The sequence below is a fragment of the Watersipora subatra genome, chromosome 2, assembly GCF_963576615.1.
Source record: "Watersipora subatra chromosome 2, tzWatSuba1.1, whole genome shotgun sequence".
Taxonomy (NCBI): domain Eukaryota; kingdom Metazoa; phylum Bryozoa; class Gymnolaemata; order Cheilostomatida; family Watersiporidae; genus Watersipora; species Watersipora subatra.
In genome coordinates this window covers 54,571,389-54,597,725 of record NC_088709.1, presented here as the reverse complement: position 1 = coordinate 54,597,725, position 26,337 = coordinate 54,571,389, and the positions used below count along the sequence as shown (strand labels likewise).

General features: G+C 32.4%; 1 protein-coding gene across 1 annotated transcript in view; it reads left to right on the top strand.

The window, feature by feature from the left end:
* Nucleotides 1-26,337, top strand: part of LOC137388341 (sushi, von Willebrand factor type A, EGF and pentraxin domain-containing protein 1-like) — a 99,307-nt gene that overhangs the window by 56,112 nt on the left and 16,858 nt on the right. Inside the window, exons 23-24 of the mRNA XM_068074828.1 lie at nt 24,340-24,521; nt 25,638-25,773. Of these exons, the coding sequence (XP_067930929.1) occupies nt 24,340-24,521; nt 25,638-25,773 (318 nt within the window). The remainder of the gene's footprint in view (nt 1-24,339; nt 24,522-25,637; nt 25,774-26,337) is intronic.

Below are 26,337 nucleotides of genomic sequence, written 5' to 3'. Positions count from 1 at the left end.
TGCTATGGCCTACAGTCTGATCCTCAATTATCGTCAAGTTTTAGTTCTGCTTGCTTTCTAACAAATACATTTTAAATAATGTCACAATTGTTGAATTTTGTTTAATTTGTTTGGTAGCTGTACCGGCTATGTCTGTATTAAATGGTGTTTACTTGAGTCTTTTTTTAAATTTAAACAAAGGTCTCCCATGCCACAAAGTTTGTGAGCAAACATGTTTATTGTGGTAAATTAGGTTACCGGCTCTTATTATTTTACCAATCAATTGTTTGTAATTCGCTAAAGCTTTCTAAGCAAAAACAGTATTTTTGTAGACAGTTATAAAAAGAGAATGTTTGATCTTTGTTAGCAGAAATTACAAAAACTAATTGGGGCTCAGTATTTGCTGATTTTTTTAACATAAATTAATCCTGGTATAACTTACTACATGTAAACAAACATGTTTAATTTGCTCATTTACTTGTAGTTCCGTACCACCTGAGCATGTCAACACCAGTGACTTATGCTTTTAAAGAAGTCAAATCAGAAGACGAATCAACTCAAATTCTCAACCTACTAGTTCTGATCTTCTGCACATCAGCAATGCTGTTGGTTTGCTTCATCATTATCATGGCCGTACGGTGCTTAGTCTTTAGAAAAAGGTGAACACTTTTCACAGTAGATTAAAATTGTTTGACAATGCGGTACTTCTAGGAGACTTTACATCTTTGTTACTGAAAGCTATGAAAACCCTAATTAAAGAATAGAAAACAAAGTGACTGCGATTTAAATATCATTATATTATTGCCAAGAGCAACAAAGCAGGTGTTACTTTGATTAACTCAGTTTGTTGTAACTATAAAATGTCTAATTGCACTTTTTGTTTAATCTATCAAATTTGGGTCGCAGTCACAGAAACCATAGTTAAGTCGCAAATCATAAAGTTGAGTTATCCAACTTTAAAGTTACACTAACGGAATTTATAATATTGGTAACGATTTTTGTAACACGTGCTTCTGAACAAATAAAGAGTGATCTTTATGAATCTGAAGTCAGTTTAGATAATAAATGTATTTAACCTTCGGAAAAAAAAAACTTAAAACAGTTGCTATGCTAAACAAGAAATACTGAAAAATTGCGTCCGACAAACCTAATCAGTTCTTTTTTGCCAATTTGAAAGATAATTCTGACATTTTTGACAATTATAATGAGTACTTTGGTAATCCAACTGATGTCAAAAGCAGTGAAAATAAAGAAAATGACGATGATATATTCCTAAAGATTCTTATAAGATTATTACAATATTTAATTATAAGAATAATTATTCGATTTTTTAAGAATATTATAAGATTTAATTATAAAAATAATTATTCGAATTTACTAAATCAAAGTATGTAGTGACTGATGGTGTGCAATTATATGTTACTGTTATTTTTTTTAGGTTTTGTTGATCATACTATGGTTGCGCTCAATATCGTGGTACTGCCAAGCCGTTTTTAATATCTGCAAAATTAAGTAATGTGTTTTTTATAGATATACAGCTCTTTCTATGATAACCAGCTAAAATCCGTTTAGATTTTTAAATTCAACCTAGTGTTTGGATTATAAAGATAGAAATCTAGATAAATATCACAACCTCTTGATATCGGTTGCTATGACGCTTTTAAATGTAAACAAAATTGTGCATTGGTTTCCATTTCTCAAACTTTAACACCAGTTTTCTCAAAACTATGTTTTTGCACTAATGGTAAACGCACATTCAGTTTATTGACCAAAAAATTTGCTGTAATTAAGCTAGAATCAAAAAAATTTTTGCCTTAAAAAATTTGAGAATTTTCTCCTTCTTATAATGTAGATAACTCTAAATCTTATAATCTCAACTTAACAATAGTTTCTGTGATCATGACACTTTTAGGCTGATAAGCAAATGTCTAGGTAATAAATCACTTAGCAAAGTATTTCTCTTGAGTAAAGGACTGAAAGTAATCAATACCGTTGAATTGTGTTATTTATGTTATAGGAAGAGAATGGATCACAACACAACTACAGTACACAACGCCCTTTATGATCCAGTTGTACAGGAGGAGACCACTCCTTCTCTCCAAAACATCTGTGAATAGTTCATGCTGTTTAAACAGATAAAAATGGAGAAAAACTAAACATACAATATTAGCAGCTTAAATGTTTTAGCTTTATCCAAAATTTTAATAAGTTATTCTCCTTGGCGTTGCGCGATCGAACAAGAAAAAAGATCAATTTAAGCTTTACAAAAGTTTATAATAACATTCAGAATGATGGAGATAATATTCCGGAGCAGTTTGTACTAAATTCCAATGGTATTTCCACAAAAAGGGCATGTTTATACATCATAATAATCTGGACTTTTGATCTGTACCTGCTTACTCTGACAATAACCACTTGCTGTTGGTTTTTAATTATGATTACCTGTAATCTGTATGCGTAATTTATATGTATGCACATATTGTTTTGCAGTCACAGTAAATATTCGAAGATTGCACTAGTTAGAACTTTGAGCAAGCTTATCTATATGTGAGAGTATTTTTATGGTTCAATGGCATTCTCACAACTCTCAGTAAAGCACCATAGGTGCAGCTGTGAACCAACTACCAATGAGAAAGCAAAGATGTAAGATAAAATAATGAACTACAAAACATTTGCCAAAAATTTTGTAATTCTTTTAATTCATTACTGTCTGTTAACAATGTAATGAGTACGGGTCACTGACTAAACATAGACACATGATACTAAATGTAGATATCGGCGTTTTTTTATTCCAGAGAAAAACACCAATCCAGAAGAAAGATAAGTAACATTAACCTACTCCAACAATTTAGTTAGTTATAACAATCCACACTTTTTAGATCATAGAGTGATGTTAGCGTTAGGCCTGACTACTTATCTATTATACCTGCTCCGTTTATCGTTGAGCGCTTTAACAGTCCAACCATGGAACAGATCAACTTTAGTTACTCAAACTCCAGAAAGAACACCAATCTAGAAAAAAGATAAGTAATTTTAACCTATTCCAACAAACTAATGATAGGTGTTGCCTAGGTATATCTGTGTATATATAGGTTGCCCAGATGTTCACATATGAACACCGAGGCAACTACTTAACTGAAGAAAATCTGACAAACCAACGAGGAGCAAGGCCAAAAGGAGAAAGTGTGTGCAAGAGACAACAACTCAGAGAACAACATGAAAAGGCAGCAGAAGAGCTATTGCTGTAGTGTATAAAATAGCGCTCAACTATGAAGAAACAGGAAATTGTTGGTTGTTAGAAGCAAAATGTATACTTCATTAATCAAAAGGGAAAGCTATGGTCTTGAATAGGAAGTAAAGGGAAATGTAAAAAGTGATAACTGAAAGTACTTTAATACAAACTGTTACATGTGGTATAAACAAAAAGGTCCTTAAAATTTAGTCCTTGCCACAATCATCAAGTGTGTGTTCACTAAAGGAAAAAGCTTGTTAGTGAACACACGCACCAGACGATTGTAGTGATAAACTAATTTTTAGCAACCCTTTCATTCATACCACAAGAAACAATTTGTAGTGAAGCTGTCATCTTTAATATTTTTCGCTTACCTTCATATTATTTAAGAACACAGCTTTGTCTTTTTTTAATAAAACATATAGAATATTATAAAGAATATGATACAATACAGAGTTTATATTTTTATAACTATAGTATTAAACGTGTTATAATTTTTATTACAATAAAGACATACATTTTATTATAATATATGATAAAATATGTATGTAATATGTATATTTCATATATATCATGTATATTATACAGATTACTATTTATACAATATGTGTAGTTTCACAAAAGCTTATGATGAAAGAACCTTGCTTAATAATTGTGTTCTAAAGCGCTGTGTAAGGGGTTGAATCTACGCTCTTCAAGTACAAAATCAACAAATAAAATATTGTTCAAATCGGTAAACGGGTTTTGCATGAGGTACTGTTTAAAAGCTTACTAATTTAGCCAACTGAATAGAGTAAAAGAGACTGCCTACATGAAACTGCCAACTTATAAAAAAGGGTTATTTTCCCAGGGCTGGCTGTCACTTCTCTTGTCTACTTGATTGTGTGTACACCTATGGTAAACCCCTCATATATGCTTCGTAGTTGTGTGACCAGTGCGGACAACTTCTGTTACATTTGTGCTGGAGTTACTTTTTGCGCAGAAGATGAACATGGCAATGTTAAAGGAATATGCTATCTAAGTTTTAGCTGTTGTGTAAGGGACCAAAACATAACCTACTTGTACGTTCCTCACATATGTTGTGATACACAGGCTACCAATCTTTGCCAGTGGCTGTGCAAGAAGGTTTCAACTGAGCAACCTCTTGGCAGCAATTAAATTAAGTTCAAATTTTTGCGACAGGCAACAAGATATTCATTCGTTCTCTAACAAGATAGGCCACCTAGTATTTTGCTACAATATAGCTAAATTGCTAGAAGCTCTTGACATTGCCTATAATCATAAGGAGGAGTGTCTCTTGATTGACTCATATGAGCGAGTTTTGAAATGGTTTTTCTCACCATATGCATTATTTAACCGCCTGGTCCTGATTCCCATCGTCTTAGTCCAATCTGGTATCTCTGTTGCTGTTTTTTTTAGTTTATTCAGTTATACCTTGCCGCTTTGGATGGAAAATAAGTATAAAAACATTATCCTGAGCATTATGAACAAAATTTCTGTAGTCAACTTAAAAATTGCTTGGTCACCCCATTGTAGGCTACAGCAATGCACTTGGAAATCAATGGAAATTGGTTATTTTGGTTAAATTTGGAAATTGGTTATTAAATATATGTGCGTATTTAGCAGAAATATGCTATATGATTATATTATAGGATTATATTATATGATAAAGTAATATAATCTTTTTTCCTACAATGTGACATTCACTTGGAACAGTTTTAAATCAGATAACAATTGTTGGTCAGTTATGTTAATAATACACTGAGTCTTATTACAAGTTGTTTTGGTGTTTGCTGTAAACAGGCAAATGTTTGCTTTTAGAGAGTACAATGGTGTTATAGATAATTTACTGTTTGATTAATTTCAACTAGCTGAAAAGTTATGCGATAGCATTAGATGCCATTGCGTTAGACAAAATGCTGGTGCAAAATGTGAAAGGACTGTCTTGGTAATATCTGCAATCTTCTGACAGCTAATAGCATGGCTAATAATTGTAAAGCAAACACCAGGTTTACCCCCAATTCTAAATAAATTATAATGTGATCTTATGAAATCAGAAAGTTATTATGGTTATATACAAAAAAGCCAAAATGATTCTAGTAGCTTTAGGGTATTAAAGAAAGATACAAAGGAAAATTTATTTTTTAACGATTATACATGCCCAGAACAATTATTAGCTGTATTAAATATTAACAAAACCTTCTGATGGTTTCCACGTATGTTATTTTCTTGTCATCTCCAAGCTATCTAGTAGCTGTTTTCATTAAGATGAAATATAATTCTGAATACCGTTAGCAAAATATAGGCTTCATTTAGTGATGATGCCACAGGTACACTTAGCATACATCACCTTTGTAGAGTTTTAATGAAATAGTGAGAAATATTGCTTTGCAAAGAGAAAACGACTGCTAAAAGCCTATTGGTCATGAATCCGGTCGTATGAATACTACTTGGATAGATATTGGCTGCAATAATAGGTGACTTTAAAGTTCTAAACAGCTGTAAGTAATTATTACCTCTCTATGCAAAAGTGAGCAGCTTTGATTTGCCACTCTTGTTTATGATGAAGTATACTAGACTGACAGCAGTAAGGATTTGTTAATAGCAGAACTGGAGTTTTCTACTACATTTACAATTGAAGATGCCTTAAAGCTTGTGCTCAGGCTATTTGTGCAGTCTTACTGATGGCTGATATACAATGTTGTGCTATATTGCTCATAAGCTTGTGCTCAGGCTATACCAAGATGTGCTATATTGCTCATAAGCTTGTGCTCAGGTTTTACCAAGTTGTGCTACATTGCTCATAAGCTTGTGCTTAGGCTATACCAAGTTATGCTATATTGCTCATAAGCTTGTGCTCAGGCTATACCAAGTTGTGCTATATTGCTCATAAGTTATGAGTTGAATAGGTATGCTAGAAATAAAATAGCTGTAAGCTTTGTAAACTTGTGTTTATTGATCATAATTACAGTTAAGTGTATTCTTATTGCTGATCCCACTACCAGACACGAGCGAAGCGATTGGTTGGGAGATTTATGATAAATGCACATGTGCACACAACTCACAAAAATTATTCATTAACGGCCATCGAAAACCCTCGTACCGAAATCTCATCAACAAATTTAATCATTTTTCAATGGAGTCGTTTAAGTATAAAAATGATAAAAAAAACACATATAAACCTATTTAAATATTTTAACAGGTCTTTGAAAAGTTTAGACAATATCTTAAACTTTACCCATCTGATCGGATTATACACAAATACACAGATTAATTTGGCCTGAAATTGCAACAAAACACTTGAAAAGCTTTTTTTAATCATTATTAAGACTGGTCAATGATACGTCATTCAAACCCTGCAACAGATAGTAGAACTATTAAGCAGTGCACCGTTAACAGAAAACCGTACTCATTTCTCCAGTCTATGGCATTGTTTACTTGTCGAAGGTTTGTAATAATTTTTCGTTTTTAATATCTTGAAAAAGTATTTAATTATAAGAATAATTCTTTGATTTTTTAAAAATGTTGTAAGATTGAATTATAAGAATAATTATTGAAATTTATCCGAAGGTTTCTGTAATAAACGTAGACCGTTTGAGGTGTAGACCGATTTACAGGTAACCAAAATTTACGTTAGCCAAAATTCTTTACATCTGAAGTACAAGCTAGGGCCAAACTACAATGCCCCATTATGACGAGAACATTTTTTTATTTTGCTATAGTTTGCAGAAAACTTCCAGACGCATGAACGCTCATACTTGCTTTCTGTTAATGATCCCTATCAAAACCATTTTACATTCAAACCAACCAACCTTCAAACTGTGTATATTACACTCAGTTTGCCATTTTACTTCTAATATTCCATTTAGAGTTATAATAAACATAATTATTTCTTTATTGCCGTTGCTAAATTACATACATTACAGTAGGTTAGGCCTACAGCTTTAATTAATATTTATTTTATTGTTGTAAAACATAGGTTGGAGATAGTAGTAGATTAGGTGGGATTGTTTTACAACCTTTTGGTTTTGCATAATATCACAGCAACCATCAACATCAAATGCTAATGTTCAACAACACGCTACTCAAATTAATAACAACAACTCATCTGATTCACACAATTCTCATTCAGTGAATTATTTAGTAGATGTTGTAGGCGATATAAATGACACGGACTTGGCAGCCCTTTTGTTTCCAGATAATGATCATGATTTTACGGAAATCATTGACCTTGAAAATATTGCACAAAACAATATTGCTGCTCCCATCGCTGCCCCCTTCATCACATTCCTCAATTTCAATAATTAGATTTTCCTGATTTTCAAGAACTGCGTAACAACTTTCTAGTCAGACTTGATAACAACATATCACAGCTCACATGTACTGGATGTAATGAGCAAAACTTCATCATATACAATGCTCAAATACAACTATGTCATACATGTTAACAAGTTAGACCTGACACTGTTAATAAATTCAGTGCAGCCAACAGTATGCACCCAGGTCCATCTGTTGAATTTTTATCTTCTCTTACCTTTAGACAACAGTTACTCATTGCTCAGGTTAATTCTACAATGTCAATATTCCGTCTTCCACGGGAGTGGCCAATTTAAATTCAAAGGCCATGTCGGAAAATTTCATGTCAGACAGAAGACATTTTCAGAGGTCATGTCAGGTCGTGGGCTGTATGACAGAGGAATTTCTAGTAATATAAATATTTTGATTAGGAAGCTGACATTGAGCTGCAAGAGCCCTTACCCGCTGAAAAATTATATCGTAATAAAATTAAAGACAATTGGGCACACAACAGTGCACTGCTGACCAAAGTGTTGCAAGTGCACTGCTGACCAAAGTGTTGCAGTTAGCTGTGGCTATATTAGTGCAGCAATAATTTTATTAATAACAATATCATCAGTAACAGTAACAATGCTGATATTAATAAATAAAGCAATAACAAAACATAAATAATTTTATTGGCGACATTATTTACAAAAATCTCTCCGTTGTGCCTAAGACTGTCTGTTTTTCCTTGAGTACAATAGAAGATTTTCACTCCACTCTGCTACAAGCATCTGTCTGCCACAAGTTTTGATTGAGCTGACTCCGTTATTAGTTCCTCTCAGGTACATCTTTATAGTGTAGTCTCAGCTTGGCATGATTTTGGGCATCTTCATGTAGCTACGGGACTATTTTAGTTTATGTAAGTTACTTTTTTCTCTACCTTTCCTGATTTATATTGAGTTTTTTTATATCTCTCTCTTTTTAAGTCATCATTTCTCATCATTGACAGATCACTAACCTGACCTCTTTTTTGTTCCGGAGCTTCGCCTCTTTCTCCACCCAGATATTTCTACACCTCGCATATCCAGACACTTCACTTCTTTTTTTGTTTATATCCTTCTTTTCATTCTGTGTATATTGCCTAACCATTCCAAGCATCGCTCAAGGACTGATGACAGCCATTGAAGCTCGTTCTGCCCGCCTCAAAACATATACAGTATATGTGTGATATTGTTCTATCACTTGATGTTCATGATGTTTCTAGGTGTCTCATTATCACAGCATGTAATTTCTCTACTTGAGTTTGATAAACACCATGTGAGGGCATTGAAAGAACTCATGCTTGTTACACTTTAAACTGCACTCTGACCGATACATGCTTGTTTTTCTAAAATCTCTGTTAGAGCTTGCCAAAAGCAGCACTGATTTTGCCAGTCTTTGCTTAAAGCTTTATTCCAGATTTAATTGAGACCGCCGTTTCTAGGTAGATAAACTGTATGGATTTAACCAACAGTTTTTGATAAATAAAAAAAGCTATGGGAGGGAAAAATGTGTATAATTGATTTATTTTACCTTTTTAGTATTATTATTTAAACTAAACAGGTAAGCAGACATGTCAACGTGGTAGAGTAGTGGCTGTATGGCAGAAGCAGGCTGATTAACCGATGCCCTGTCATCAGCAAATAGCATCTCTTGTACCAGGTGTTAGTTGGGATGGGAGCTGGCTGTAAAATGGAAAAGGTTAAAAATATCTGCAGCGTGTTCTGTATAAATGTACGCATCCTGATGTACATCTTAAAGGCTGTATGAAGCATAGCAACCATATAGATCAAAAGCAATATAGTAGTTAGCACACAGCTCTGCAAGACACCAGTTGTTACCACAGACTCAGTTGATGTTGTAAGGGGTGCTGTAACCCATTACTGCTTCACAATAAACTAGACCACAATGGGTATAAATCAGCAAAAGTATTTGTATAAATATATAATGAAATACAGTAATTGCTTGCACTACAAGTAAAAGCATCCAACGAGTATACTTACATAGACCCTAGAATACACCGTAAAACATGCAGTGTCTCAAATGTACATATACAGTATACATATCCCAGTATAATCTAAAGTCTATCTCAAGAAACAATCAATTTTTTGTACTCTGTACTTTGTAAAGTACTGAGCAGAGCTCCATCTTTTGCTCAATTAAATTATTCTAGAGTTGACGAAACCTGACAATCATGTTTATGATGTTTTGTTTCTTCAAATTCTACTTTGGGTCTTTGTTACAACCTGATGACATTTTTTTTAGTTGATTGAAGATGATACAGGCTAAGGTCTCTCTTGAAATGGACAGAAGAGAGAACTTTCTGTAATGGCCACATTTTTTTCTGGTGCCTTTTTTAAAGATGTGGACCATTGACAAAGAATGTTGTTGCTGGGTTGCTGTTTGGAGCTACTCTAAACTTGAGTGATTGTCTAACTTTTGTCTCTGCCCTGATTATTAGGAGTTGTTTTTGTTTTAATCTATAGTTCTGGGCACAGTTAACAGTTCTTCCGTTGGTTTTATTTGGTTTAAAAAGTACATGACAGTGAGAAATAGATCAAAGTAGGTGCAATGAGAACCGGCATAGGCAGTAGCATATTTAGTCATGATGCTGGGCAGCTGTTTGGCAATTATTAATTTATTTAGATGAAAAATTACACAGAGACTATTTGAGTAAATCACAGAGGTGTTGCTTTAAACTTGCTTTGAAGGGGTTTTAAAATTGCTTATCTTTTGAAGGATGTTGATAAAAAGTTCCATACTGTCAACACCTGAAACATGACCCGCCTATGACCCGATGCAAAAAAGGAAGGTAAATGTAGTAAAGACAAAAATGAATAAGATGTGTTATATGTAATTAATGAAGTAGTGTTTTTCAAAGTATGGAAGGCTAAGGTAGAAATACAAAAAATTTCAAATATGCAAATTGGTAGAATACTAGATATTTCAAATAGTGTAAGACAGTTGGTAAAAGTGTTGTGCAAAGCATGCTAACTTCTGATCTTTCTCTTTCAACACCACAGTGTTTTAATGAGAAACAAAAGTTGACTTGTTCCTATGAAACTCGAGGCGTGAATAATTTTATGAGCCTGTTGTAAAATGCCCTTTATGTCATGTGATTACGGCTTATTGGAGTGGCTCCAATTTTTTCCCGCTGTTAAAGGTTAATTTTCCAGGTGTGTGTTGCATTCAGTTTTTAGCTTTTGCTAGGAGAAATTAGGAATGAGTCTTGTATTTTAGTTCACTGGCTTTAGTCTGGTATCCTTTGTCAATCAGGGCTGTTTGAGCTAGTGTTATTCTGTGCTATGAACACTATAGATTGACAGTTCATATGAGTAAATATAATGAGGCTTTCACTACCTCGAATGTCAGTGTAGAGTTGTTGTAATCACAGTGTCGGCTTGGCTACATCACGTCAAAGGATATATTTACATGTAGCTTCATTCAGTTTAAACTGCCACTAAGCTTTGAGATTTGCTTGACCCATAGATTAGTGCACTATAAGGCTTGAGCCAGTAAATTGTTATGCAAGTTGTTCATATTTCCATAGTACCTATTCAGCAGGAAATTGTTGTGATTTTAGAAATGAAGCGTAAGTTTAATGCATTTCATTGGCCTCATCATATTGTATAAGGCTCACAAGACTGTCTGTTGATTATTATTTGGGCCTGCAACAGAACCAATGGTATCGTTAATAAGACAGGTTAGTTATATAATAATTTAGCAACACTAAATAAGAGCTTCAATCAGCAACAAAAAGTTCAGTTTCCAATTTGAACTATAACAGGAGGATCAACAGAAACAAACAAGACTTTGCCCATGTCAAGGTTCGTTGTGCGAGTTAGTACTTTTTTAATGAAAATAATGGCTACAGACACACTGTTTTTAGGCTTAAGCATTTTTTTTCCAACAATAGTAGTTGGTATCTTTTGCTTTTGTAATTTTTTGTGGCTAGTACTTTTCATGTCTAAAAGGATAGTTTTGTTAGTTATTTTTTTAAAAATCGGAAGAGCTACCAAGTAAAACATTAACCTTTATTGATTAACCAACATTTTTCTTCTTTAATGGCAGGTTTATTCAAAAATCATATAGTAGACATAGGGCATGTTTATTTGGTGTTAACTTAGTGCAATATCATCTGTAGTTTCTTATGTTAAGCTTGTAATCTTTAGTTGATGTGCTTCTAAAACTATTTATAAAATTGTAAACTTCTGATGCTAAATGGTTTAGATTGCAGCGAGATAGCTAAAACATTTCAATTATTTATTCAGAATATAGTTCATAACTTGTGATGATAGTAAGCTTCTTGTAGATGAAATAATTTTAAAACATTGAGATATGAAAACATAAAGAAAAAAAGCTTATGGAATATGAACTTTTGCTTCCAATAAATAGTGCCATATTTCGAAAATCTGCTAAAATCTGTGATAAGTATATTTGCCAAGTTGTTAAAATAAAATAAATTATTAATAGAAGAATATACAAACATAAAAAAATGGAACCTAGCAAGTAAAGAGTTGGGCTCTCAATGAAAAGGCAATTTCCACAAAATAATTTGTTTTCAAACTTACGAAATAAAGAGTATGTGATTGATTTAGTCCTACTTATGATTTAATCCAGTGAAAATCCAGTATAGTTTATATACATGTGTTACTGGCCTCTAATTTTATACACCACTAAAGATCATATGTTTTCTATTGTTACTCCTCTTGAATGTTGATCCCATGCATGGCCTCTAATTCCATTAAAACGTCAGTCGTAAGCTCTTCCTTGTGCTTGTTTTGCTTGCTTTAATAAATGTCATGTTTTTAATAATAGCTGCAATTGTTGGTTGCTTGCAACCATTTTGCTGGGCAATATTAACAATACAAGTGCCTTCTTCCTATTTATTCATGATCTTCAACTTCGTTGTCATAGAAATAATTATTTTCTCTGACCTGTAACATTTGTATCAGTCTCAGATTTTATAGCTAACAAATTAAATAAATATACTTGTGGTTATATACATATGCTGAATAAAGGTTAATAGCAAATATGAGTATAACGCTAAAAATGAATTTTTTCTCTCGTTTATGTACTTTTCACAAAATGTCCCATGTAAATTGCTGACCTCAGAGAAATCAGTCATTGTGCCTCGTCCAAACATTCTGAAAATGTTTTCGGCAAACCGCATTTTGGCATCTTTGTTAGTTCGACGTACACAAAAAGCACACTAACCTCGGTATTTTAATCAAAACTCAAGCGAAAAGTTTCTTGAATTTGTAATAAAATTGTAAATAAAATTCGTATAATGATGTGAAAATCTCACCATATTCAACTCCTTAAGGTGAAAAAACAGTGTATCAGGGTAATCGTATTACTGTACTTCAACCACGACTGTCTCAGCAATATTAGCTTTCTCAACAGTCTAACAAAGGTCATCGAACCATGGCAACTCAAGCATAGTTTTGTCTTTAACATTCGCAAAACGTGTAGTTTTGTACTAAGGTTCTATTTCATCTTTACCATTCTCTTTAATTTGTTAATTTTGAACTCTATTGTAGGCTGAAACATACAAACTTGTTATATCAAGTTTAGTATCTGGTTTCACCAACATTTACAGTCATGTTGTGAGTCATTATACTTATATCTTTTTCTTGCTGCCTTGAAACATACAAGAACCACTTACCTCTGTCCCTGATACTCATAACTTGACTCAATTTTAGTGATATTGATACCTGTGCCGAAACCTATCAGTTTTCTATGACCTGAGATGTCCTGGTTACTACTTATCAATAATAATAAGCTGCTAAAATAGATTTCTGCTTGTTCCTGTACTTATTTTACAAAAAATGTGCGTAAAAGCCTTTTACTTGCTGATCATGACGGTTTTTTTGCTTGATTTACTTGATTACAGGCAGGCTCTGTCACATGTTTGATAAAATCAAAAGTTTGCAAAAGATAAACGACTGGAAAAGTAGAATGTTGGTGATAGATATTTGTAGTACTTGGTTAACCAGGAAGTGTGAACTGTATGTTACACACTTGTGGTGTATGTGTCATGATACAGTCACACTAGGACACTTGCAAACACATAAAAGCATACATAACAGTTTTTGTTGTTATGAAAAAACAGGAGAAAGTAAGAACTACAGTTAAGCATTCATGTTTTCACCTAGATGTAAAATAATTGTGTTTTGAAGTACTGTAAGAGGTGGTGTAGACCACTATCACTTGAGTCTAAAGTGATAACTTTTTAAATATTTACTTCAGGTCTTGAAAAGTAAGAACTTAACTATCAGGTCTGGCTGGCTTTGTCTCAAAAAGTTTTAAACAGGAATTTACACAAAATTTTAGGAGCTTTTAGCAAAAGGTATTGGTATTTTTATAACTTGTGATTGTTGTTGATGTTGGAGTTGATTTGACATTTTACAAACATATTTATGAAATGGCATCACTACTTGCTATTGTTCTTTTCTATAGTTAATACCTGGTTCAATCTGCATTGTTACGCATCTCTATTCTATTAGTTTCTTTAGAACTATTGACATCGTAATCGAGCTTTAGCTTGATTTGAGGATTTTAACCGCGTTCTAATTTTGTTCTAATTTTCATCTTTAAACAATGTATCAATGTATCAATGTACCTGTATGTGTCAGTCAGATCACCTCAAACATCCAAAACAATTGTAAAACATAAAAAGTTACTGATACATTCTGATAAAATATTCTAAAGTGTTTTGCAAATTCATCTCTAGGAGTAGCATCTCAAGCTGATTAAATGCGGGTAGGACGTCTTTCAAGGCTACAAACAGACAGCAGATATTTGTAATTAAAAATAGACTAAAGCAAACAATAGTCTACAGTATCATAGTTTAGCTTAAATTTTAAAACAAAACCTCAACTGAGTGTTTGCTCACAGTTTTACACAAGAATTTAAAGCTCAGGCAACAGCTTAGAATAGTGTTCTTATATAAAACATCTCAGCAGATTCTGTTTCAATAAACCTAAAAGTAATAACAGACTTCTTCACATTTACTACAACCATTTTTCACTCATCTCAGGCAGTAGAAACAATTTGATATCACAGTGTTTAATGGTAGGGTTATTGGCTCTGTCATCTGTACTCAATTGCGGATGGAAAGGGTGGCTAGCAACCCTCCAAGACTAAAAACAAAATTTGACAAATGATGGAGAAGTTTCTCTGGGAGCCAAAAGTCAGCTAGCTAAAGTTAGGAACTCAATAAAAACACCCAACAGAAGGCGATGGCAAACCACTGATAAAACCTGCCTAGAAAAGTCACAGTTGTAGGAAGTGAGGAGAACCATTATTGCCTGGGCCATTCCAGGACATGATACTTTGGGAGAAATTGTATCTCTAATCAAGTCAGTTTTTGTATCAATAATTTTGATGTTATTAATATTGACGGTGACTCTTACAGCCAGACTAGCTAATTATTTACAGTCGCTGGTGCTTTGTTGGCATCATTAAAATTCATGTCAATAAACAAGCAAGTGTCAGTCACTTTTACCTATCTTTATTATAAAGTCATCAAGTTTTGCTAAACTTGGCTTAAACACTGTGAGTTGGTGATTATATGTGTCGCAACATCTATACTCTTCTACAGCAGTCAACAACATAGCATGTGTAGGATGAAAAAGATAAAAAGGCTTTCTGTTGGCAGCTAATACTTATAAAACTGCTAATAAATATTTAAAGCTAAGAATTGTTTGGTTTGTTTTCTTTTCTAACTGATTAATCTGGTATTAAAACAATAAATAAGTTTGATTGATTTCTTAAAACTCTGAAAAGATTTTGGTAGATTCTGAAAGTTACAACATTTCAGAACCAAAGTCTCAGTTATGAAAGGTATGAAGAAGTGGGAGTCAAAAAAACTTTTGTACTAAAATCAATTTAAAAAGCGCAAAAACTGTTTAACTTTGTTGTAAATAGAAGCGCAATAAGGCAAAAAGGTTAATATTTATTCAAATGGAACATTAATAATCTACTTTCACTTTCTATGTCTATTTCACTTCCAATATTCTTAGAATTTAAACATTATTGGGTGATGAGAATTAGCCTTATTCCATGTTATTTGTATAAATAGTAAAACACTTGGTCTCTTAGATAATATACTGCGAGAAGGTAACTTTCTAAAGTTGGTAAAAGGAAGCAGCATATATAAAGGTTTCTTCACCAGATAAGTTATCTATTTGCAACAAAACGTGTAAAAATTGATTGGCAAAATCATAGCAGTACCAGCTTTCTAGTCATAATTTCATGAAGTGTTCAAAGTATGTTACATGAAGGTTTTTGTGAGATAAATTTGTCTACTCTATGATAAGGAATAGTAGTGAGAGAGTAGTGCAGTTAACTGCTGCTACTGTATAAATGCTGTACTTTAAAACTGCGTGTTACACTGGTGTTTGTTCTTAGAAGAATGCAACTGGCCATGGTTCAAAGTTTATATACTCACGATATTTTATAGCTATTATGATTTTGTGTCGTTTTCTGTTTTGTTATTAAACTTGCTTTATATTTTTTTCTAGACATAGTAGCCATTTATTATAATATATTATAAGAACTTTATATATGTTATATTTTGTAGACTAAAAGGTAGTATTTGTGCACTACAGGCTTTTGATAAGTGAGTGGTAAACTATTAACTGTTGTTTTATTAATAAGTCAAATATCCTTGGGGTACCGTTGGTATAATAAAGCTTTATTATTGTAAAACTGAGTTTCATAACTATGGACCCAAACAATATTGGATATAATAGTTATTTGTTTTTTTACAGTAAGGGCTAAAAAAGTGAGTCAAATATCCAAGATTCATCAAATTTTGTCTTACTGAAACAGAAACAAAAGTTAGAATAAAAAACGACAGTTTAGTTTGCTGTGAAAGGAGCAGGACTAATATGAAGTACATAGCTTCCCACTTACTTTAGTTATTGAGCAGTTTTGTCCTGTTGACCAACATTATAGTAAAGTTAAAAACTGCTGATGAAACTCTCATAAATCGAAAAAATGTTGTTCGTTTATTAATTCTCAGACTTTCATGTATCATTTATTGTCTACTAGGTGAATGTCTGGCATTGCAGGTAAAACACAAAAGTTTTTGCACAGAAAGTTTACTTTTAATCAGCATATACAGCAATCACTATTCTAACTTTTAAATTAAGGGATTTAACTTATTTCTGCGTACTCTGCTTATTTCTATGTATTATTTCTGCGTAATTCATACTGTACTGGCTGCAGTGCCTACTACAGCTCTATACCGATTGCAATAGTCTTACAATAGTTTAGGCATTTGTTTCACTAATGAGCACTTTTTTCGTGTGCCTTCACACATTCTGCAAGCTGTATGTAAACATAAAGTCATAAAAGATGGACAAGTGTAATAAGTATGTGCACATTTTAATTCATAGTACATCCAGGTGGTCAAAGTAGTATATTAGGAAAATGCTTGCATGCAGAACTAAATGTTGTGAATTTAAATCCACTGTTACGCTGATGTTTCATTCCTAAAACTTTGTCACTATAACTGGTTAGACAAATAGATGAACAAAAAGACAGACAAATGCTAAGATTTATATTTATAGATAACATTTGATTTTTTATTTTTTTATTTTCATGAAACATAGTATTATACATATTACCATTTGTATTGTTAGTATCAAAATACTAACTACAAGTGAAGTATGACTATTACTGCATATTTTAGCCAGTAGTTAGTGTTGACACCTAGATACCTTCACAGAAAGTCATGCTTTTACAAAACACAAAAAATGTGCTTGTGCATGTAAAATTTGCAACATGTACATGTACACTTCCATGCTGCATGTTTGGCTGGTTAGATTTTGATGAGTTTGTTTGTATGTGTCATGTGAACATACCAGTAAATAAACTTTGGACATCCCAGTGTATTTGTTTATGCATGCAGACAGATACACACAGACAACCCACAAACAAATTTGCATGCACACACACACACATACACACACAAATGCATGCCAACATGTGCTCATGCACTCATACACACGCGCACACACAGCCACTAACCAACAGATCGAGACAAACACACACTCACCCCCACCCCCAAGCGTGTTCAAATGCATCTGAATCTGCATATGCAAAAGTATACTTATGGATATTACCACATGCACACAAACACACACATTTGCAAATGTGCATGCACACACTCACACACTTTTTTTACACCCACATGGGCACAAACACTTGCACAAACATGCGTGCACCCACATAAAGACATACAAAAACACATGTATGTGCACACACACTCATAGGCACATGTCTTTACATGCATGCACACATGCATTAAAAAAAACTTATGCATGCCTATGCTTTCACAAAAAAACGCACACGCATGTACGCATGCACATGCTGACACACATACACAAAAACACACATAAACCCATACACACCTATACAAATGCAAGTTCACACACACACGCACACACACACGCACGCACGCACACACGCACACATTTATTAACATGCACTAACACACTACTGTGCCAAAATTGGTTCACTATTTTAAACTGTACACAAGTAATATTTCTTCTGTAATAAGTTAGTAGTCATTAGTTGCAGCTGATTGCAATATTATTTTGCTTTGCTTGTGTTAACATGTCTGTATTTAGCTGAATTTGTGTTAACTTAAATTAAGTAGACATGTAACTGGTTGTAGAAACACTCTTCAGGGTCACTTTTGCTATTTTTCCATATCAGCTGCTTAACAGGTTTTTTCATATTACCATTTAGCCAAAGTAGCAGTGTGAGTGTCCAAAGTGGCCAATTATTGGGTAATTGTTCATGCAACGCTTTGGAAAAGGTTTGTGCTTGTTGAAAGGTTTGCAAATATAAAGGAACATCCGCAAGCTAAGGAGTGCTGGTTTACAATTATTTTTGTATCAACACATTCTCCAGTAACACGTTTACCAGACTACAATAAACAGTCATGACACTTGTATATTTAAACTAAGCAATATTATTTCTTACGTCACTGAGTAATTACATAGACGTTATGTGTAGACGAAGACATCTGAGCAAAGAACCATGTGTCACATTCACTTTGAACTCTACTCGCATTACTACAGTAGTTCTACTGAGTGTATTTACATGACTAGAGTCTCACGTTAGACTCACTTCCACCGCCTGGATTTGTAAGTTTATAAATTAAATGTTTATTCAGTTTTATATATGTTATTTATATTTTTTATTACATTTTGCAAAAGTTGATTTAAAGAAATCATTAAGAAATGCAGTAAATCTATAAACTATATTGACGGAATGACAGTAAGGCAAATAGAACTATTAGGTTTAGGACTTTCAAAATTACTCTTACTAAACTTGAAAGCCTTTAAAATGTAGACCAATAGATAGGATTAGTGATAAAGAAACTTTGAAAATTGAATATTTGGTAGTTCAGTTACGTTTCATACACACTAGTACACTGGCGATGCTATGCACTGCACAAGATTGTTCTGTGTATTAAACATGCACATAATTATTTTTTGGTAATTATAATAAAAATTACCACCAGTATTTTTGTGTCATTGTTTAGGACTTTCACAGTATATCTTTTCATTGTTTATATACATTTGATTTAGCATACACCATGAGTGATTGATTGTTTAATAAAGTCATATTACATATTTACCTGGTTTTAAAGACAGACTACCGGTTCATTTTTGCTATTTCTCAAAATACGTTACTCAGCAGGGCTTTTATTGATTATATCAGTTAAACTAAAATATCTGTGTCAGGATCCAAAGTGGCAAATATTTGGGTAAGTGTACATATAAACTTTAAAAAATAATATGGGTTTGGGGAAAGGTCTGCAAATAAATAGGAACATTGACAGGCTAAGATGTGTTAGTTTACTCTTCTCGTATCAACACATTCTCCTGTAGGACTTTTACTAGACTAATAATAAACAGTAGTGACACTTGTGTATTTAGTCTAAGTATTGCTATTTCTTTTGCCAAACTTCTTGAGTTATGTGTAGACAGAGCCATCTAAGCAGAGAACCTTGTGTCACATTTTACTTCTAACTCTACCGATGCTAACAGCGGAAGCTACATGTAGTAGCATATGTACACAACTAGTTTCTCACATTAGACTAACATTCCACATAAAAATTTTTTGGGGAAAGCTGATGTAAAAATGTTTATAAAAGTTTTTTTATAAATTAAATTGAAAGAATGAGAGAGAAAGAAAAACATGAGTTTTATGCTTGGAGTTTTTTAAATTGCTCTCACTAATTTTGCAAACTATTAAAAAATCAAATAAATGAAGATGCGATTAGACATAAGGAATTTTTTGAAAATTAAAGATTTGGTAGTTCAATCCAAATATTTTATACATACAAGTTCCTTAGCAATGTTGTGTGTAATAAGTATGTACATATTTATTCTCCAATGTGGTAAGGTTGCTTAGTGGTGCAGTGGCTAGCAAGCCTGTATGCAAAATGAAACAAGTGGATAGAACTCCTGTGTGAGAAAGTTTTTTTTCAAAATGTTTTAAAATGGATTTGGACACACGGACAGATTTCACTTTTATTATTAATAGTAAATATTACCGCCAGTATTTTTGTATCATTTTTAAGGCTTACACAATATATTTTTTAATCGTTTATTTACACTTGATATAGAATACATCTTGGGTAATTGGTTGCTTAATATAATTATATTGCACATATGTAATTATTAGTTTAAATTAGTAGTTTAAATACTTTGTTTGTACTTATTAGTTTGAGACCATCATAGTTCAATTATAAATAGTGGTTTATACAGTCATATTTTTTTGTATTCAGTAGAATAATAAGGTCAAACATCATGCGCAATTACCATTTTTATATAGCCATACTTCATGCGTAATTAGTAGTTTTGTATACTCATGCTGTATCTGTACATAGCTGTTTGAATATCATATGTGATGGTGTTAATGCAGGCTATATTCATAGGTTTTTAGAAATATAAATCTGCCTTTTAAGAGCAGCTACTCTTCGTGTTTACCATCAGGGTTATTTAGTTTGAATTGAACTGAAACCAACTGCTTACAGATCAGATTCTCTAACTTTGTTTCATAAGTTGTTGGTAATGTCGGATGTCCACACTTGATTAGAGTTATTCTTGTTTGATGTTTTTCTTAATAAAAAGTTTTCAGTAAACAATTTTACTATGAATCTATGCAGTAGTCTCTTCAGTGTTTAACACCTAAGTGTACGGCACAATCCAGCAGCAGCGCATCAAGATTTTGTGAAATTCATCAAATACTCAATGATGTATCTTCTGACAACCCAATTCATTTATTTTAGTAGCAACTTTGCTTCAACTTCCTGTCAAGAACTTTATGTAATGTGCAAAGACTATTTTGACAAGGACAGTGGAGCCCTAAAACAAATATCTTTTTTATGAGTACGAATATTGTGCTCTATTTGTTGTCTCATTTAATCTGTTTACTCTTTCTGTAACTCCTTTTCACAGTTTTATATTCATAGCTATTATTTTTTGCTGTCTCTCTCACTCCGTCTTTCTCATAGTCTCATTCAATTTTGCTCTTAAGTTTAGCCTTTCTACAATACATCTTCTCTTTCTCCTTTATTTAGGCTATCCTTCGTTTTTTCTCTTTTAATCCTTTTCAATTTCTCTTTTTTTCACTCATGCTCTCTCTCCATCTCTTTCCCTTTTTCTCCCTTTCTCCCTTTTTCTCTCTTTTCTTCTCTTTTTCTCTCAATTTCTTAGGCTACTATTTCTTTAACTTACTCTCAATTAGTCTCTGGCTTGTTTCTTTTAGTTCTACTTACTGTATGCTCTATCTGACTCTCCTTCTCCTTCTTTTTCTGTTTATTTTATCTCTAATTCTCTCTCAGTCTCTCTCTCTTACACTCTCCTTCTCTTTTTTGTTTCTTCACCGTCTCCCTCTATCTCTATCTTTCTCTCTCTCTCTCTTTCACTCTCCTTTTCTCTTTTGTTCTTTCTCCCACTCTCTCTCTCTCTCTTTCACTTTTCTCTTTTATGCTCATTTTCTCCATTTTTTTCCTTTTATCTCTCACTTTGTTTTCCTTCTTTCTCACTTTGTTATGCTTTTTCCTCCTGCTCCTAAGTTTGCTCCTAATCAATTTTACCTAATTCAAGCTATTTTATAATGTTTTGCCTAACAAGGGCTGCACAGAATTTCCCTTTAGGATGGTTACACTCAGCATAAAAACAGTTTTTCTAATATCTGATTAAGCTGCAACAATAATTTAACCTAATGATCAGTACTTCTCCATGACATATTACTACAGTTTTTATAGTTTGTATAACTACTACAGCGACATATGGAAAATGAGTTCATTGAAGATGCTGACACAACTGCTGATGATGCTTCTTACAATTTTGAGTCAAAATTGCTTTGGTGAGTATTTTACTACTCAATATTACAACATGTATCTGCTTCTATTCACAAAATTATAAAAGATTTATAGGTTGCTGCTTTAAAGATTACTTGAAAGTAAAAAACTTGTGAATATCAGCAGTTTCATTTCTAGTTTTTTCTTTAACTAATAGATTAACAGTGTTATACTTAATTATTTAATGAATTATAATTAGGTAATAGTTTGGCTAAACATTATTTCTCCTAAACACTGAATTAACTCAGCAGTTGGAAAGTTTTAAATTTGGAAAAAAAGCAGTTTGAGCACTTTTAAGAAAGTAGCAATAAACTAATGTTACTGTGAAACTTATAGTATGATTATAGTATCCTGATGTATAGCATAAAGAAAAATGGTTTTTCATCTGCAGTTTCAACCAAATTTTAACAATTTTTTGACCTTTGAAATTTTATTATTTCTTCTCAACCAAATTTATCATGTGTGAAATATTTTGCCTATGAAATCTCCAAATCAGATAGCAATACAGCAAAACATATACTCACTTAATTTTTTTTCAATAATTTTTGAATTAATTTTGTCCTTTTTCATATTTACTGATTTTAGTCTCAGACTTTTTTGATAGAGATTCTACTTACTCCTTTTAATAGCATATTGGTAACATACCTTCTAAAATTTAACGTAAACTAACGATTACGTTAAATCCTAACCTAGGAATTAACGGTAACGTACCTTTAAAAATTGCTCCTGTTTGCCTTGTACCTCTATCATTTTTGTGACACCAATTTATAGATAGGCTGTGAAAAATATCATTTTTTTACTGATTTGAAATCGATAAAAAAAGATTTGTTCAAAGTGGCATTAAAATATGCATACCGTCACATTAATGTAGTAACATTTTAGTAGGCTTCGTTTCACATTGCTTTAGCGACTGAAATATTTCAATTGAGAAATTTTTGTGAATTTTTAAAGGACTTTAGTAAAAGACAAATTAACTGCTAAATTTTAGCACTATTTGCAGAAGAAGACTTAATAGCTTAATCTCTAAATTTCTGCATTAGAAAAAAACTGAAAGTTATGTATTGAAATAAAGAAGTAAGCTGGCAAGCAAAAAGAGTATCTAAATTAATGTTTATATGTGATTTACTTTTCACTTTTCTTAAAAAGATTTTCTTTTCAAAGTAATTCTTTAGGAAAAGCAAAAAACCATCAAATTTTATTGTGATGGAAAGTTATCTTTGAGCTTCTGTGTTAACACAACATTGTATGTCAATATAAAAGTTTTGTAAGGTGTTAAAACAGTTTTGGGATTTTGTATGTTTTAATTTTAATATTGCACTTACAAGTTTTTGAAAAAGAAAAAACGAATTAAAATACGTGTAAATTCTCTATAATTTATATGAGAAAAAGTGTTTTGTTGTTATTTATATGTACATCTACGTACTTAAGCAGACAGAAATAGAGTTAAAATGTTTTCTAAAAACTAGTATAGCCTACTTTATAAGACTGGTCGAAAAAAAAGAGATTATTTTTTGCTTTATGAAAGCATTTTATCATCCTTTTTTTCTCTTTAAAAGCAACATTTTAATTACCTTAACTTTAAATTTTGTATAGCAGATTATCTGCTTAGTACAGTAAAACCTCAAAATATGAGGGTACCGACATGTGATAATTTTGATATTTAAAGAAAAGGCTGAGCAAATGTTTGCCTCGAGATACAAAACCAATGTGAGATACAAACGTGAGTGACCGAGTATGCAAGAGGCTACCTCAACAACAAAATTTCTGAGTCTTTCTCATTAGATCAATTTGACAAAATTTAAAAAGGTCGACTATAAGTACGTACTTTACCACTTTAGGTAAGTCAAAAAATGAGGCTAAAAAGGCCAAACTAGAAAGAGAAAAGTGAAAAACTAAAATTGAATACCAATTTAGAATTACATTTTGGCTAGCTTTTAACTTTTAAAACTAACTTTTGAATGTCTTTATAGCAAAATAAATTCATATAAATAAATATCAAATTTTATGTCAAATAGTGTCACAAAAGCGTAGTGTACTGAACGTGTTGCTGTGAAGTCACTCTCACTCCGTCGTTAGCCTTTAGCGCTGTTTGTCTGTTATGTTACATTCTGTTGCAGATCAAAACCATTTGATAGGTTTTTGTCACATTGAACAATACAAAACATTTTTTCCTAGTAACATTCTGTTTTAGGAGTTTTTTTTAAGAACAGGAATAGTTTAATTTTATTTTTGTTAGTTTTTATAAAAAAAATTAGTTTGAGATACGAAATAATTGATACACAAGCTTCGTCCCTGAGCTCATTACTCTCATATGTCAGGAAATGACTGTACTTGAGATGGCTCAAAAGCTGCACTGAGCTTTCAATATTTTCATAATATATCTTATAAAATATGTTACCATGTGTTTTAGCATCAGCCTACGCCTGTGGTCAGTCAGTAACTGATTTATCTGGAACTCTGATATCACCAAACTATCCATATAACTACAGAAACAATGAAAACTGTGAGACTGAGATTGCGATACCTGGGGTCATCAGTATCACACTTACAGTAGATGATATTTCTTTGGAGTCCTGTTGTGACTATCTACGCGTGAGTCCTTCACGATTCCATACAAAATATTGCTTATCGATGCTTTTGTCAAAGTATTGTAACTTACCAGTTGTTCAGTATTTGGAATGACTTACCAGTATCGATAAGGTACATTGAAAATTCAAATAGTTTTAGGATTGCTATAAAGTGGCATCTGCTTGACTCATTGGGGTGGCTTTAGGTCTTAATATGTGAACATTATTATATTAAGAAAACTATCAACTCGAGCCCTGCACCTTGATTAGCCTTGCTACTGTGCACGTGGGCCTTCATCACTCCCTATTGCATGATGATTGCTTATTCATATATGTAGACTTATTTAGTTTATGACTCCGTGTGCATCCACTTTTTATGATAAAAATAAACTCAAATCAAATCATTCAAAAATTCTGGAAAAAGGTATTAAGTATAACTTTTTTATGAAAGTATTTTAATGTCATAAACTATTCAAAGCTTTATAATCTTTTTTAACCAAACGTTTATTGCTAGAAATTATTACTTTGCTACTTTCTATGTTAATCTATCAGAATACTGAAGCTTCTTAAAATGCTAAACTTTTTAGCAAATATTTTTCAATTATTTGAAATGAATTTTAAATCACTTTCACTAGAAATTAACTACCATTCCTGAAAGTTTTATACGCGTATCTTTAGCATTAAAACATACCAATTCGCATTGTGAAAAAAGTAAAGTATATGTATTATTTAACTAAGAAATAAGTTGACGTGTGAACCATTACAAAATATGATCAGCAATTACTAAACTTTAGCATTCTCTTTGCAAACAAAACATTCAACACAGACAGTAAATTATCCCAAAACTTTTATACATGTGACGTATTATCAGTATTTGCTAATTACAAGTGTATAATTTACTTAGAAAAATTTAAAGTTGTTTTAAAAGATTTAAACTTTTTCAGCTTTATTACTATATAAAACATTTTTTCTTAAATAAAAGTTGTCAATCATTTAAAAATATATCCACTATAGATTCCTTAACAATATAAGAGATGATTCTTTAGAGTTTTTTGTTTAACAAAAAATTAACAATTATTTATAATGACTAGATATATAACTGAAGGAACCAGTTGAAAATAAAAGCCAGCATTTCCTTTAGGTATACGCACAGAATGGCACTCTTTTGCAACAGTTTACAACTCAAGAAACTAAAGAGGTACCAGGAGACTTTGTAAAGGTTACCTTCACTACAGACAGCTCAGTTACCGCAAGAGGTTTCAGCATGCGCTGGCAAAGTGCGTTTTCTTTATTGTAACATCCATGTGATGATGTTATATAATGTACTTTGTTTGTAGGCTTAAGCTTTAATCTAGCTAGCGAGCAGACATACTTGAGTTGTTGTGTATGCAGATTCTGAACATGTTATGTTTGTAATCAATAATACTGGGTTACCCTATCAATTTACTCAAACAACATAGTGGGTAGAGCTCAGGTTTTATTATCTAATGCAGAGGAGATCCCTTACTTTCAGTTGCTAATAGTATTAACGGTTAGACCAGGTCTAATACTGATTAATAACTGATTAATATGCATTAGCTTTAGTGTTCAAGAGTAGAACTATATGTCTGAGATCTTTGACTGTAAATCTTGTAGTTTTGGGGTGTCTGGCTACTTCCTATGTTTTACGTCAGCAAATATTGACTTTGGGCTGTACCAAATGTAGATAATGTAGATCCCTTAGCTTGGTCAAACAGCATGATGCAAGCTGTTATCATCTGGTCGCCTTTGTTGATAGGGCGGGCAGTTACATGTAGATATGAAATTGAACTGAGTGGGATATTTTTTTGGAATCCATTACT